The sequence below is a fragment of the Cololabis saira genome, chromosome 14 (genome assembly GCF_033807715.1).
Source record: "Cololabis saira isolate AMF1-May2022 chromosome 14, fColSai1.1, whole genome shotgun sequence".
Classification (NCBI taxonomy): Eukaryota; Metazoa; Chordata; class Actinopteri; order Beloniformes; family Belonidae; genus Cololabis; species Cololabis saira.
Window position 1 is genome coordinate 10,087,629 of NC_084600.1, and position 17,191 is coordinate 10,104,819.

General features: G+C 42.4%; 1 protein-coding gene across 1 annotated transcript in view; it reads left to right on the forward strand.

Annotated features, from left to right (window-relative positions):
* Positions 1–16,881, forward strand: part of LOC133459562 (ATP-binding cassette sub-family G member 4-like) — a 43,617-nt gene extending 26,736 nt beyond the window's left edge. Inside the window, exons 6-15 of the mRNA XM_061739628.1 lie at positions 741–886; positions 979–1,102; positions 1,343–1,457; positions 1,552–1,691; positions 7,042–7,140; positions 7,225–7,393; positions 7,533–7,633; positions 8,490–8,648; positions 13,200–13,318; positions 13,450–16,881. Of these exons, the coding sequence (XP_061595612.1) occupies positions 741–886; positions 979–1,102; positions 1,343–1,457; positions 1,552–1,691; positions 7,042–7,140; positions 7,225–7,393; positions 7,533–7,633; positions 8,490–8,648; positions 13,200–13,318; positions 13,450–13,675 (1,398 nt within the window). The 3' untranslated portion in view covers positions 13,676–16,881. The remainder of the gene's footprint in view (positions 1–740; positions 887–978; positions 1,103–1,342; positions 1,458–1,551; positions 1,692–7,041; positions 7,141–7,224; positions 7,394–7,532; positions 7,634–8,489; positions 8,649–13,199; positions 13,319–13,449) is intronic.
* The last annotated feature ends 310 nt before the right edge of the window (positions 16,882–17,191 follow it).

The following is a 17,191-nucleotide window of genomic DNA, read 5'->3' on the forward strand; positions in this document are numbered from 1 at the left end:
CACAATAGTACAACATGTGTGTGTGTATTTGTATATATACCTCCCACTAAGGGAGTTATATCACATATTTTTTTTTAAACTTACCAAAGTAAAACAGGACACTGTTTTCCATTTAAGTTTATTAACTCAAACAATTCAAGTGTAAAGAAATATTCCATTGAGGTTCAAGTCACTCAAATATTTATTGTTAAGGTAACTTGGTTAAATAAATGTGATAGTACCATTTCATTCAGTAAACTGAACTTAAAACTAATACATATTATACACTCATATGTAGTATTTCCTTCAGACTTATTTAAAAAGTGTTGAATGTATTAATTTGCATAAAGCCACACTAACTAAATTGAATCTTCTTTACATAAATGTTAGCACTTAAGTTCAAGTTACTCAGTTTTATTCCTCTAAATTAAATGATCACATTCTAGCGGTCACAACTTCTAGCTATTCAATTGATATTAGGAAACCGATTGCCTTAAACCATTTTAGTTGTCATAACTTAAATAACTCAACTTTAAGTTGCTTTAACACAATACAAACACAGACATCTTATACCAGCTTCAAACATTTATTTAATTCATTTTTGAGTTATCTTAACTGATGGCAATGAGTGACCACAACGTTTCCAAAGTTTAAGTTATTTCAACTTACTTCTGTTATTAAGATGTACTGTTAGGTTTTACAGTGTAAATCTACAGCAAATTGTGTGTTTGTTTGATGCCATATCTTTGCTGATGTCCCAGGTGGATGAGATTCTGACAGCTCTGGGTCTTCAGGAATGTGCCCAGACACGCACCAACTCCCTGTCTGGGGGTCAGTGTAAAAGACTGGCCATCGCGCTGGAGCTGGTCAACAATCCCCCGGTCATGTTCTTCGATGAGCCCACCAGGTAGAGTCCCTGTCTGTTCAGCTCAAATCCATACTCATTAGAGGATCCATCTATCTTTCCTGTTCTTTCTGTCTCTCTCTATTAAACTGTAGTGGTCTGGACAGCGCGTCGTGCTTTCAAGTGGTTTCTCTCATAAAGTCCCTGGCTCAGGGAGGCCGGACAATCATCTGCACCATTCATCAGCCCAGTGCCAAGCTCTTCGAGATGTTTGATAAGGTGAGTTGAGTGCTTTTACTGCTGGACGTGTGGAAGCTTCCATTAGCTGCTGCTCCAATGGGGATGCTGCAGCTTTCCTGGATTCATTTTATCCAGCTGAGGCAGCGCAGCAGTCGATATTCAGTTCTGTTGTTTTGCTTGTTATTGATCTCTTTTCTTTCCCTCTCTCTGTCTCTCTCTAATAGGCAGTGTGTTGGAAACTGTGTTTCTCATTCTGTACCTGTGTTTGTTTCCTGCTAGCTGTACATCCTCAGTCAGGGTCAGTGCATATACAAGGGCACAGTCCCTTACCTCATCCCTTATCTGAAGAACCTGGGCCTTCACTGCCCAACATATCACAATCCCGCTGATTTCAGTGAGTCCATTAAATCCTCCAGTGCATGCAAACGTTTGTGTCTGTGTGCTTTTCTTGTGATCAGTTTGTCTTATCAGTCTATATGTGCTCTCAGTCATTGAAGTGGCATCAGGAGAGTACGGTGACCTGAACCCGGTGCTGTTTGAGGCGGTGCAGGGCGGACTGTGTTCGGAGGAAGGCAAGAAGAACTCCAGAGACAAAAGTGACTCCTCCTGTCCCTCTCAGTGTTACAGTGTAAGTGATATCAGCCTTTTCACACAACACGCTCACTGTTAGGGCTTATATTTACAGAAGACATGGAAGGCAACCCACAGAGCACTGAAAATTACTAACCTACAACAATTTCTAAATAAAAACCCATTTTCAATTGTTTTGTGAGGGAAAATTGAGTTTTATGAGCTGCATTAAAACCCCACATTGCTTATTAAACCCCTCCTTCTGAATTGAAAAGAGCACAAAAAAAGGTAAATGTTTAACAATAGTCTTCCTCCATGGCCTCCCCGAACTCCTCCCAGACCCGGGTTTTTGCCTTCGGACTGCCCGAGCCGCGGCTCGCTTGGCCTGCCTGTACCTATCTACTGCGTCAGGAGTCCCACAGGCCAACATAGCCCGGTAGGACTCCTTCTTCAGTCTGACGGCATCCTGTACTTCCGGTGTCCACCACCGGGTTCTAGGATTGCCGCCACGACAGGCACCGGAGACCTTGCGACCACAACTTCGAGCCGCCGCGTCAACAATGGAGCCAGAGAACATGGTCCATTCGGACTCAATGTCCCCCACCTCCCCCGGGATCCGAGAGAAGCTCTCCCGGAGGTGGGAGTTGAAGATGTCCCTGACAGAGTGCTCGGCCAGACGTTCCCAACAGACCCTCACAATCCGTTTGGGTCTGCCCGGTTTGTCCAACCTCCTCCTCCGCCAGCGCACCCAACTCACCACCAGGTGGTGATCAGTTGACAGCTCAGCCCCTCTCTTCACCCGAGTGTCCAAGACATGCGGCCGAAGGTCAGATGAAACGACAACAAAGTCGATCATTGACCTCCGGCCTAGGGTGTCCTGGTGCCACGTGCACCGATGGACACCCTTATGCCTGAACATGGTGTTCGTTATGGACAAACTGTGACCAGCACAGAAGTCCAACAACAAAACACCGCTCGGGTTCAGATCGGGGAGGCCGTTCCTCCCAATCACGCCTCTCCAGGTATCACTGTCATTACCCACGTGAGCGTTGAAGTAGAACAATGGAGTCCCCAGTTGGAGCACTATCAAGTACTCCTCCCAGGGACTCCAAGAAGGCCGGGTACTCCGCACTGCCGTTCGGCCCGTAGGCACAAACAACAGTGAGAGACCTTTTCCCGACCCGAAGGCGCAGGGAAACGACCCTCTCGTTCACCGGGGTGAACTCCAACACATGGTGGCTGAGCTGGGGGGCTATAACCAAGCCCACACCAGCCCGCCGCCTCTCACCCTGGGCAACTCCAGAGTAGTGGAGGGTCCAGCCCCTTTCAAGGAGCTGGGTTCCAGAGCCCAAGCTATGTGTGGAGGTGAGCCCGACTATCTCTAGCCGGTATCTCTCAACCTCACGCACAAGCTCCGGCTCCTTCCCCCCCAGCGAGGTGACATTCCATGTCCCCACTGTGAGGGTTTTAGTCCAGGGATTGGGTCGTCGAGGCACCCCGCCACAACCGCTGCCCAGTCCACATGGCACCGGCCTGCCATGGTCCTTCCTGCGGGTGGTGGGCCTACGGGAAGGCGGGCCCACGTCGCCGTTTCGGGCTCAGCCCGGCCGGGTCCCACGGGCAAAGACCCGGCCACCAGGCACTCGCCTACGAGCCCCAACCCCAGGCCTGGCTCCAGGGAGGGGCCCCGGTGACGCCGATCCGGGCGACGTAACTGTCCTTGTTGTTTTCTTCACCATGGTTAGCATGTGAACGGCCGATAGTTGAACCTCGGATTCAGGAGGAACAATGCGGTTTTCGTCCCGGTCGCGGAACACTGGACCAGCTCTATACCCTCCGCAGGGTGCTCGAGGGTTCATGGGAATTTGCCCAACCAATCTACATGTGCTTTGTGGATCTGGAGAAGGCATTTGACCGTGTCCCTCGTGCCATTCTGTGGGGGGTGCTCGGTGAGTATGGAGTCCGGGGCCCTCTATTAAGGGCTGTCCGGTCTCTGTATGATCGGAGCAGGAGTCTGGTTCGCATTGCCGGCAGTAAGTCAGACTTGTTCCCGGTGCATGTTGGACTCCGGCAGGGCTGCCCTTTGTCATCGGTCCTGTTCATAATTTTTATGGACAGGATTTCTAGGCGCAGCCAGGGGCCGGAGGGGATCCGGTTTGGGAACCTCAGGATTTCATCTCTGCTTTTTGCAGATGATGTTGTCCTGTTGGCTTCATCAAACCGGGACCTTCAGCATGTGCTGGGGCGGTTTGCGGCCGAGTACGACGCGGCAGGGATGAGAATCAGCACCTCCAAGACCGAGGCCATGGTTCTCCACAGGGAAAGGGTGGCGTGCCTTCTCAGGGTGGGTGGAGTCCTGCCTCAGGTGGAGGAGTTCAAGTATCTCGGGGTCTTGTTCACGAGTGAGGGAACGATGGAGCGTGAGATTGACAGACGGATCGGTGCAGCGTCCGCAGTTATGTGGTCGATGTACCGGACCGTCGTGGTGAAGAGGGAGCTGAGTTGAAAGGTGAAGCTCTCGATTTACCGGTCAATCTACGCCCCTACCCTCACCTATGGTCATGAACTTTGGGTAGTGACCGAAAGGACAAGATCGTGGATACAAGTGGCCGAGATTAGTTTCCTCCGCAGGGTGGCTGGACGCTCCCTTAGAGATAGGGTGAGGAGTTCGGTCACCCGGGAGGAGCTCGGAGTCGAGCCGCTGCTCCTTCACATTGAGAGGAGTCAGCTGAGTTGGCTTGGACATCTGTACCGGATCCTCCTGGATCCTCCCTAGGGAGGTGTTCCAGGCATGTCCCTCCGGGAGGAGACCCCGGGGAAGACCCAGGACACGCTGGAGAGACTATGTCTCTCGGCTGGCCTGGGAACGCCTCGGACTCCCCCCGGAGGAGCTGGAGGAAGTGTCTGGGGTGAGGGAAGTCTGGGCATCCCTGCTGAGGCTGCTGCCCCCGCGACCCGGGAACAGATAAAGCAGCGTTTATTATTTAAACAGGGAACATGTGTGAAGTTTGAGATTGCTGAACACTGTGACTCTTTTAATGGGTTCTATTTGAAGTTTCACTGTTCTACCACTAGATTTTGTGTGTACGCATGGTCAGAGTTGTGCTTAAATTTACACACGTTCCTACGCACAAGTACAAGTTGATAAAATCCATACTTTGCATGGGAATGTTCTTACGCACACATTACGCACACATCTGTGCATACGCACGGTTGATAAATGAGGCCCCAGGAATCAATTCTTTTTTTTTTCTTTCTTTTATTTTGAAAGTTATCAATGGCCAAACAACAGGTGAAAAAACTTAAACACAAACGCAAGCAGAAGTTCAAGGAAATGTAACCCAGGAAACCATAATTAATCAGTTACTAGAAATTAATCTTGAATATAAGATTATATTTAAACCCCCAAACAAGCTAACCACATTTTAAAGCTCTACTCAATGAACTTTACCCTCGGCTTTTAATTCCTGTAAATACACAAATCACATTTTTTTAAATTACTTTTAACTGGAAATTATTTTAAAAATGCCCCACATTTTTTAACTGACATTTTAACTTGAACTTCAATCACATGATTCTCCAATAAATCACAGTTCAACCTCAATTCGATTTCACAAATGCATGCTCACCGAAACAAGTTTAATCCTGCAGTCCCCACATCCTGTCTCAGCCATTCATTTCAGACACACTGTTTGCTCCTCACTGTCCTGTCAATGACTGTCCCCAACTCCACTCATCACCAGATCATTCCCACCTGTCTGCTCCACATTACTCCAGTCCCTCCCAGAACATCTGTACCTCAGAGTTGGGACATGAAACAGACTTCTGCTGCCATTGCCTGTTGAATAAAATGAAGAGGCCGCGAGCCGCTCTTGCGCTGATTTACACCTCCTGACTCAGATGTCCGACTCCCAACCCCCTGACCAATCGGTGGCCTGTAGTGTGATGATCTCAGATACAGCCGACTCAGCCGCTTAGAACCTCGGCAGAATAGTTACAGAAAAAGTATCTACTCGGCACGTTAGACCCCTAGTGGGAAAGAACCAAACCGAGGCGAGGAGAGTCGAGTCGCGCTGAGTAGGTACTAGTGGAAAAGCGCCATTACCGGCTCTGTCTGGGCTGGGCCTCATTCTAAAAGTGGCTTTTAGGACATGGATTTGAAGTCTCCTCAGGATTCTTAGACTATCCCTTGGAGAAAAAAAGAGATTTCAGGTATCAGAGAGAGACAGAGCAGAGTCTCCACATCGAGGAGACCACTTAAGTGTTTTGGGAGTCTGGTAAAGGCTGCCTTCGCCATGTAAGCTGCTGTTCCCACAACCACAACCCAGAAGTCAATGGATGCATGTTGTAAATGAAGTATTATTTCTTTTAACTGTTTTCCTTTAAACAGTATTCTGCTTTTGAAAGATGTACATATTTCAAAAGTCCTCTTCCCTTTGATGGCCATTAAGAATAAATCAAATATAATTGTCTTTGTAGAAGCGAAACCTCTGGCTCTCTTTGCTCCTGTAAGTCTTTCAAAAGTTTTAACAGTGGAAAAAATAATCATATCAAACCACGTGATATGTTACTAATTCTCTCCAAAGGTTTTCCTTTTTTCCCTTTCCTCTCCCCTCTCAGCCTTCATAAGCTTCTTTCCACTTTGCCTTCCTCAGACGTAGAAGTTACTTTTGATAAGAGCATTAGCTAAACGTTTTAACAGTAAATGCAAAGCACCTGCAGCACTCTGGTTTAGTTGTACTCTTGTGCACACTCTTGCTCTCCTTTACTCTTACTGGCCTGTTTCTCTCTCAAGAAATGTAAGGCTATTGATTTTTTGGGGATGCAGGTTCATGTTTATTGTGAGTGTTACAAACCCTAGCTCATCAGGGGAAAGGGCTTTGCAAGCATTAATACCAAAACAAATTCAACAAATATTTTAGTTTGTTTTTGTGTGATAAGTTTAACAGAATGAAAATAAGGAAACTGTAACTGTAACTCCCACAAAGTAACATAACAGCACAAAACTACATCAAAATTAGTGGAGGTTAAAAAGGCTGATACAACTATATATATATATATATATATATATATATATATATATATATATATATATACACATATATCCATATATGTGTGTGTGTCTATATATATACACACACACACAAATGGTATATGAATATCAATAATAACACATCCTCACACCTATATACACTGATATTAATATACCCATTTATAAATTAATATATCAGTATCAATATACAAAAAAACAACTCATAATCTAATAACATTTCTATGAAAAAAATGTGTTTCCTGATCAATTCATGGCTATAAATCTTTTTTCTGCGGTTATTTACTTTGGTAAAATGTTTGGCTTTGAGAAAAGAAGGAGATATGAATGATCCATCACTTCCCCCACTCCCCAACAGGACACAGGAACTCTGGAGAAGCATAGCTTTGCCACCAGTACGTTCACACAGTTCTGCATCCTCTTCAAAAGAACTTTCGTTACAATATGCAGAGACACGGTAAATATACAATCATTCTGCTAATTACTCTCTCTTTTTTTAGTCCACTATGATCTTCTTTAAACTATAAAACTTTTTCCTAAGGTGCTGACCCACCTCAGGGTGATGTCCCATCTGTGCATTGGAGTGCTTATTGGTCTGCTTTATCTCAAAATCGGAAATGATGCCAGCAAGGTTTTCAACAACACCGGCTTCCTCTTCTTCTCCATGCTGTTCCTCATGTTTGCCGCCCTGATGCCCACAGTACTCACCTGTAAGACTCAAGGCCTGACCACAGACCTGAAACATTCACTTGATATCTTGGTTTTCTGCACCCGAGGGTATCGGGTGTTTTCTGTCAGAGGGGGGATTTCATTTATTCCTTTTTTTGAAACTGAGTTGTCGTCCCACAGTTCCGCTGGAGATGTCTGTGTTTTTGAGAGAGCATCTCAACTACTGGTACAGCTTGAAGGCTTACTACTTGGCCAAAACTATGGCTGACATACCGTTCCAGGTAATGTTACAGTGATTGTACATGTAATTGCACATAGGGATGGGAATCGAAAACCGGTTCTTGTTGAGAACCGGTTCCCAGTGTTTCAATTCCTTGGAATCGTTTGCCTTTTTTGCAAACGATTCCCTCATCAATTCCAGTGGCCGCGAATGACGTCACCACGCACGTTGCGTAGTTACGCAATGTGCGCATTCGCGCCCAGTATGAAAACATGCGGACAAAGCGGCATAAACGCTCGAATGTTTGGTTACATTTTACCAAAAAGGCTGACAACAGGGCGACTTGTTGTTCTCCACAGCTGGAGACACCGTAAGTCCAGAAAGATCGCGTATCTTTCCTGAAAAAGCAGATATGCTTATTTTTCTGCAAAATAATTGTTAATTCTTCATAGTTGATGCACAGTTCCATTGGACTTGAGTTGACTGTATTTGTCACTGGCTGATGTAGTTTTATTTTTGAGTGCTCAGCTCAGGTATCCTTTTGAAAAGGAACATTTTAATTTCTATTAGAGAAGAATATTTATTTTATTATTATTATTTTATATTTTATATTTATTTTCAAAAAAAATATTTTTTTCCGGGGACCCCTGGCACACCATCGAGGAGCCCAAGGCTGGGGGCGTCTTAAGACCTCACTTGTATTTTTTTGGTCAAAGATATAAAACAAAGGTGATGCTAATCGACCTGTTTGTTCTCCTTTTTTCCAAATGAGAATCGATAAGAGAATCGATAAAGAATTGAATCGTTAAACAGAATCGAAAATAGAATCGGAATTGGAAAAATCTTATCAATTCCCATCCCTAATTGCACAGGCATATGTGTAGAATTCAAATGCACTAAAGACATGTTCTTCACAGGTGATATGTCCGATCATGTACTGTAGTATAGTGTACTGGATGACTGAACAGCCTCCAGAAGTGGGTCGTTACCTGCTGTTCATGGCCTTGTCCACATCCACAGCCCTCGTAGCTCAGTCTCTGGGGCTGCTGATAGGAGCTGCATCCACATCTTTGCAGGTAAGAAAACCTTCACTATCCAAATCTTTCTCTGTAACATTTTGGGTTTTCTGAACTTCCCATCCCTTTATGCATTGTTTAATGACATCTCCTGTAAACTTGACTCTAGGGTGTAGCACGTAAAGGGATATAAACGCAAACTCATGTCTTATTATGGTCTCATTTAAATTCAACCTTGTGAAAATAGGAATTGTTGCATTTGGGTTGACTTAGAACGTGATATTTGTATCTACAGATGGAGTTTGTTCTCTTCTACAGTGTTTGTCATGTTTGTTGGGAGTCAGCACATGAACATAAAAACAAGACAGACCCTGTTTTTCTCAGTTTTAGGTAACACTGACTATGTTTACGACATGCAGTCAAAATTGGGGTTACGGTGAATATTCCGGTTACTGAAACATTGGGAATAATCTGTTTCCATGCGTGAGCAAACAGGGTTATCCTTGTATACATGGTAATTGTAATCATTTGGGATATCTGGATCAAAACAGCGATGCACGGAGAACGTCATGACGCAATTCCCGTCATTTCTACTTCTTCTTCCTGTATCCAAATCCAAAACAACAACAATAACAGCAGCACGGTGGATAATCAACAGCCCAGTAGAAGTCGTTTTGTTTCTTGTCCCTGTAGTTCTCCTTTTTCAGCGCCTTCCAGCGGTGCTTGATCTGGTCTGGCATTCGTACAAATCCTGCTTCGCACAACTTTTTGCTCACCTTTTTGTAAATCTCCCTATCCCGGTACTTTCTACCGTCTACAAATTACAAATGTTCATATCTTTCATTACATTTATGAAGTGATTCGTCTTGCGTTTCTCCATGTTTATAAGAACTTCCTGGACTCAAAAGACCAAGATTCCTTGCAAAAAGAACATGCCCAGAAAACAAATTCCTGTTCCTTTTGATGGGGAAATCCCCTTAGGCGATACGTGACAAAATATTCGGGTTAGAAAAGGAGTAACCCAGGGGTCATTTTTCGGGTTATTGGTGTTTACATGGCCGTGCAAAACCGGGTTATTGCTAATATTCCTGTTAGAAAAGAGTTATTGACTGCATGTAAACGTAGTCATTGTAGTTTCCCCCTGCCTGACTGATGAGGAGTTTTCAGCTGTCTAAAACCTGGACTTCAACATTAAATAATTTGTGTTCCTCATTCAAACTGTAGGATTGTAGACGTAGCTTTACTTTACCTAATTAGCACAACTCAATGAAATAGACACATTTTGACAAGCATGACACAAAAGATCTTACAAGTAAATATGCAGCTCATCGTTATGCTTGTAAATGATTATTTTGGCATCAACGACTTTAACTGCATGTACAGGATATTTTGCACAGCAGACAGGGATTTAAACTCTGTGTGGGACCATTATGTGAACTAGTCTCATCAACTTTTTTAAGCCATTATTGGTTTTGTTTTCAAGTCACCGTTTGATTGGGATTAAACCACATTAGTTTGTATGGTTTAGGAAATGAAGATGGTTTAAGCTGCCTGACCTCACCAGAGAAATTAAAGGCAACCCAAAATAGGACTGGCTACCATAATGAAGTTGGTGTAAAGTTTCCCATCAACTATGAGATACACGAGGCATAAATTACACAAATAAACCTTCAACTTTTCAAGAAAATCACAGACATTTAAACTGAAGCTGCATGACTGAATCCTGCTCATCTTAACTGTACTTTTAAAAGAACTACCTATGAAAAAATTGATATGAATTTTTTAGATTTCACTGTTAGCCAAAATGTAATTGACTTCAAATAATTTACAATCATGTTTTAAACTAAAAGTAGATCACATGCCTCTCCATCATTTTATTAGAGTAGATATTGATTTTAAAATGGATCTTAAATTTTAAATAGAAGAACAGTAAAATGTTCTATCGTCATTTTAATGCATGCTTTTTACAACGAAACCCGGTCAATAAAGAAAGCTGGATTCATGTTTCTAACAACCATTTGCAAAATGGAACAAATTACTAAATATGACATTGAAATTGTTGATGAATGAGCCAAAGTTTGCTAAACAAAAAATAGAACGGTATTAAAGGGGACATATTATGGCATTTAATGTATATTTTAAAAAGGCCTTGAATGTCTTAAAAACAATCTAAAGCTTGTTTTTTCTACATAAATCAGAAATTCAGCCTGTGGGCCATGTCTCTAGTTTTACCGCTTCTAACCCCTTTTTCTGTGCTTCATTCTGAGGGGAGGGGAGGCTATGATAATGAGGATCTGTGCTGATTGGCTGCTTGAATGACGTGTAGGAGGGGAGGGAACAAAGCCTCGCTCCGGGGAGAAGAGCAGCGGCTGCGTAGCAAAGCGTGTCCACAGTTCTGCGTTAAATCGACATGTACCCTACGCCGTAGGCTCAGCGTTGGTGTAACGCAGAACCATAAATCAGCCTTTAGTCACCTCGTCTTCAAACAGGAAGATTTAATGTAATTCTAAACAGGTACACCACAGTTATTTACTCCGATTCCTCATTTCATTTATGTTACAAGACAAATGAATCATGTTAACTGTAAATAAATCACAACACTGAATTTTCACAAATGGCAACTTTATTGTTAAAATATATAAATAACATTGCTGGCTCAAGGAAGGACCGTGCGTCTTCTGAAGGTGTTGTTGAACAGCGCCAGGTGCATTGCTTGGAAAATCTGAAACCATAAAGAGAAGAAAAATGTATTACGGTACTAATAGAGCCACCGGCGCCCGGAGCCCCGAGTCCGGAACTCCGGGTTCGGAGCTCCGGGCCCGGGGCTCCTCGATGGTCCGGTCCGTGAGCAGCTCCGGCAGCAGCTCCGGTGCTCCGGAGCTAAGCTAAATACTTAACCCATGCAAAGATCATACTTTTTAGACAAATATAAATAACATAAAAAAAATAACGTCACTTACCGCTGACTCGTGTGCAGTTGCCGGGTCCGTACTGCTGCTACTGATCCTTTTATCAGGGTAAATGTCTGCATTTTTACTGTCCCCTCGCTGTGGAAACAGCCACCGCTTCTAAACAATGGCTGAAGCTCCAGCCGGCGGAGAGAGTTGTGGGCGTGGTTTCAGCAGCAGAGGACGACCTATGGAAATCTGCTCCCGTCGTTACGTAACGACGGGAGCAGATTCTAAACGGCTCAAGAAAGTCACATGACACTGGAGGATTCTGCCCGGCGGGGGTCACAGACCTTGCAGAAATTCATGGGATTTCATCTCCCCTGTGTTGGCAGGGTGAGGGGAGACCACTTTATATATGTTAAAACAAGAAAAAACTTGTTTTTCATAATAGGTCCCCTTTAATGTCTTCTGGACTGAAACTATCTTATGTAGAAGGTGAACAGCAACACAATTGTTATATATATTCCTCAATTGAAAAAAAACCCACATATATCACATTGTTCTTATGTAGAAAGTGACAAACAAGCAGCGTTCTATTTAGTGTATATGTGCCCTCCCACGGTGAGATAGTGGCAAAAGGAAAGTAAAAACACAATATAACAGAACATTTCATTTAATAGCACACCTGCATCTATTGTCCTTCAGGTCCTTTTCGCTACAGGACATCTGTTAAGTTTTACAATTTTGTTTTGATGCTAATGAGGTTAGTTACAAGGCCAGGTTCTGCATTAACGCCTGCTGAGATCATTAAATCTGGCTTGTTAGGAGCTTTGCTCAGGCCAAGCTATCTGACAGATAAGAAATAAATAAACCTCTCCAAACATTCTTGCTTTTTAAGTACATTAAAATGATGCAATAGTATCTACCTTACAGATGTTCACTCATCATGCTGATACACAGAAAGAAAAGCCACAGACCTCACCACATTTGTTTCATCTACACTGCCTCTCGGTGCAACTGCATCAAGTTCCGTTAGATAAATTAACATAAACCATTTTGGATTGTGGAGTTTCAAGAGAATGATAGAAAGCCTCTTTCTGATCAAAACTGCACACATCAAAGCACCACAGTTTTCTCAATGTTAAAAATATCATCACAAGGCGAAAGTGCTCCTTATGTGGAAAATGTTTCATGTTGATTATGACAAACGTCTGAACTCTGAGTTGATTGTTCACTGTGTAGTAGACTACAGGATGTCTACAGGACTGTCTCAGAAAATCTGAATATTGTGATAAAGTTCTTTATTTTCTGTAATGCAATTAAAAAAACAAAAATGTCATACATTCTGGATTCATTACAAATCAACTGAAATATTTCAAGCCTTTTATTATTTTAATATTGCTGATTATGGTTTACAGTTTAAGATTAAGATTCACAGAATATTCTAATTTTTTGAGATAGAATATTTGAGTTTTCTTAAGCTGTAAACCATGATCAGCAATATTAAAATAATAAAAGTCTTGCAATATTGCAGTTGATTTGTAATGAATCCAGAAAGTATGACATTTTTGTTTTTGTAATTGCATTACAGAAAATCACAATATTCAAATTTTCTGAGACAGTCCTGTATTAGCGAGAGAAGTGACCAGCCGTCCAATTGCAAAGCTAACATGCAATAACCTTTTCATGATTTCCACTCAATTTCTAATTTTTTTCACAGGTAGCAACTTTTGTGGGTCCAGTCACAGCCATACCCGTCCTCCTCTTCTCTGGCTTCTTCGTCAACTTTGACACTATTCCAAAATACCTGCAGTGGAGCTCTTATGTCTCTTATGTCAGGTGCTGTCAGCTATTCCGACTTCCGCAACTGTTCCCTGTTTACTATCATACTTTTACAAAACTTGTTTGGAAAATGCATATATAATTGATTTTAAATGAGCTTTTTTTTTGCCCAAACTGTCCACTTTCAGGTATGGCTTTGAGGGGGTGATTCTTTCCATCTACGGGATGAACCGGTCTGAGCTGATGTGTCCGGACCCAATATGTAAGTTTCAAAAGCCAGAAGAGGTCCTGCAGCTTCTGGATGTGGAGGACGCAAAGCTTTACGTAGACTTCATGGTGCTGGGGGTTTTCTTCGTGGTCCTCCGACTGGCCACGTACCTGGTTCTGCGATACAAAGTCAAGTCTGAGCGCTAAAACATCTGGAGAAAAAACCACCGGGGGGATCTGGATGCTCGTGCATATCCCGGCAGAGGGAGAAAACCTGTCGTTTCTCTTCCTCTGTCTCCACTTCACACGTTAGAAAGACAGACACAAACCCAGTGCATTCAATTGTCTCAGAAATGTGCTGCACCATAACCCAAACTGTACAGTTTAAAACCGACTGAAGTGGTTTATTGTTGAAAAAAAAATGAAAGGCTAGACTGCAAAGTGTCGCTCTATCCCAAACCTCTCCCTTGGTGGTGTTGCAATTCTCAACTCAATATTACCTTCCTAAAAAATGAAAATCATATAAAGATAACATATTGTATATCTGCACCAGAAAGGAAGATAAAACCCAACAAAGTAACCAAAGGCATGCTTGATCAAGATGATAAATTTGGATTTATACATTTTTTTTTTTTTTGTCCAATTCAGGTAAGTGTCAAATGAATCATGACATGAAGCCTCATGATAAAAGGAACCCATAACAACTGTTTTGGTGCAAGATGGTTTCAATTTAGTGCCTGAAAAGGTCATCTAATCTCCATCAGAATCCTGTTAACTGATTTGTAACACTGCAGCATCCATCAGGATGAAGAAGGAGCTAGATTTTAGGATGGATTCCCAATTATCATGCGTGTTTTCTACAACAGAAAACATTTGCAAGGCTCATCTTTCTCTTGTGGGCTCATCTTATCAGGTATCTGTACCAAGATGCTGAACATATTGACTTGTATTTGTGGAAAAAAAAAAAAAAGAAAAGATGTATAGAGACTAACTGCCATTGACTTCCCTCACTCTCCAGTGGGGATCATTTTCACAGGCCTTCTGTCCTGCGACTCAATGAGGAAGAACATTCAAACTGGAATGAAGTGCTTGTAAAAATGTTAATGAGCTTGTCTTATGTAACGACTGATATGAATTTACCCTGCAACCAGATCTGTGAGTCTTTAGTTGGTCCTTATTGTAACATCTTTGTTTCTGCCACAACTGAGGAAGCATTCGTCTCAACTGGGAGCAAAATGTGAAAACAACTCATGTGTCTCCAGCCTTATGCAGAGGGCTGTGGTCGTTGCAGGGTGAATGGTGTTGTCGATGAAGTGTAATAGCTTATTCTATGGATCAAAAAAAGCGATGTTTGCTGAATCAGTGTCTCTCTCTTGACACTATAATTCACTGAAATGCTTATTTCCACTTGCTGTATGACTCTTTCGCTGCCTCCTTGCTGAGCTACAAAAGGAAGTCCCCCCCCACCCCCTGTCCTTTCCTCCTCTTTATCTCTGCTTTGCTGATGTCTGACAGACGTGTGTTGTGCAAAACAATGCTAGATACTTGAAATGCTGGCCGGGCAGTTTTTGTGCCTCTGAACTAGAATGATTTGTCTCCTCTGCTTCATCGTTTGCACATACACCTTATGTCTGCATACTTAACGGTATGCCGGCTCTCACACAGATGCACACACGGCTACAAACACTCACATGCATACACAACTGAACACACATGTTCACCTCGGTAATGTTTAGAGCCTCTCCTCCAGTCACAAGGCAATGCAAATATTTTCCAATAGACTTGCTATGAAATGTTTCCTACTCAGACTATGCTACTTAGTAATCCTTATTATAATGCATAACATGATGTGAGTATATAATCTATGATTGTACAGTGAATATGTCATGCTGTAAACAGATGTACTTTTGCACTTTTTAGTGTATGTTTAATTTTTTAATTATTTGTATTTAATTTTATTTTTATAAATCTGAAATGAGCGCTGCTTGAAAGTCCGATGGATTAAAACAGGAGCTAAATGCTGCACGAATGCGGTAGGAAGGGAAAAAAATAATAATAAAGTTCAGAAGATAGCGTGATAATTTAATTTCCTCATCCAAAAAGTGTGGATCCCATCCGGCTGAGGAGATGCAGATCCGTTGCTTTCCACTGAGAATTTTTAGGATATCTAGAATCAAGTGTGCATCAGGGTTGTGGAGCGGATTAGGGGTGAGAAGATCAATTATAAATGTGTGAAATGTGCCAGATGGATAACATGCAAGGGTGTAAAGCCGTCAAGCAAGTGTATCAATATGTAGCTGATTGGCTGTCTCTCTGAGGAGCCTCTGATTCAGGAAGATGAGTGGTCACTGATCAACTTCTCTGTTCAGCACACAGAGACGGGGCTGCAACAGCAGCTTTGTTTCTTTCCTAACAGCAATAGTCGATGATGGGATGTTTTTAGTGTGATACCTCCCCCTGCTGTTGCTTTAGTCACTTTCTTTAGTCTTATCTTCCTCTTGGTTTCATGTGCAATAACCATCCAAAGGTATTTTAACTTAATGGAAGAAGAACTGTGACATTACTATCCAAAGTTTTTGTTGCCTCTGTTCAGTAACAATTTTATTTAGTTTGTCTGGATGTATTTAATTTCAGGGACAGTAGTGGAAGAACAACAGTAAAAGGAACTCTAGATGGATGCTGGGTGACCTGAGGCCCCTCGGCAGATGTGACAGTTTTAATATTGGACCTTGTTGAGATAAATGGGCGAGATCCAACTGCTAAGAAGTGAAACAAAACTGTAGCCATTGTCAGTTTTCTTGCCGACAAAAAAGAAAAAATGTGAATTAAGCCTCTCTAAATTGGCACAAATTGGTGGAAGATCTGTGGGGCATGGGTTTTGAATGTCGGGGTGGAATAATTCCAGAAAAGACGGAGCTCCATCCTGTTAACAAAGCAGCAATAATTAGCTGAAGTCATTAAGCTGTCTGAGAAAATCTTAACCCGCAGTAACAAAGAAGATAATACTTTGCTTTTCTGTCCCAAAATGTGGCCTATAACAGTGTGAGTAAAATATTGTTTCTCGATGTTCTCTTTAATCTCCTGATCAATGGAAGTGCAGGACGTGGTGTGACCCCGGAGGAGACGCTAAAGAATTGAACTGAACAAGATTAAGTGTGAGCTTTGTGAAGGGGATTTGGAACCATGTGACGCAGCTGATGAACAAAAATTGTGTTTTACAGTCTCTTTGCCACTTAATACTCATTGTTTCACTAACTCATCTGTTCCTATAAACAAGCCACCAGACTTAAGTGCACTCTGTCATGCATGGTAATAATAATAATATGCAGGCTAGCCCTTCAGAAAACTTTGAAAAATGGCAATGGAGTTATTTTAAACACTTTCCTCTGTTGTTGTTTCTTTGTTTTGTTTGTTTGTCTGGTTTTCTTTACTTGTCTGTCATAATATGTTTATCATTTATAATTCAGTTCAAGGTTTGTCAACAAAAAAATGAATTAAATTAAATTAAATAAAGTGCAAGTTCTGTATAATGAACGCTGTTGCAAGGATTATAATAAAGATAACTTATAACTCTTGGCCTCGCTCTTCAACATGATTCGTTCAGACAAAGGCAACTCTTGTTTTGTAACATCATCTTTCTACTCACAACTCCACATGGGCACTGATTTCTTGCTAAATCTATGAGTACAGTCGATGGCACAGCAGCTCTTTCCCAAACTGAAA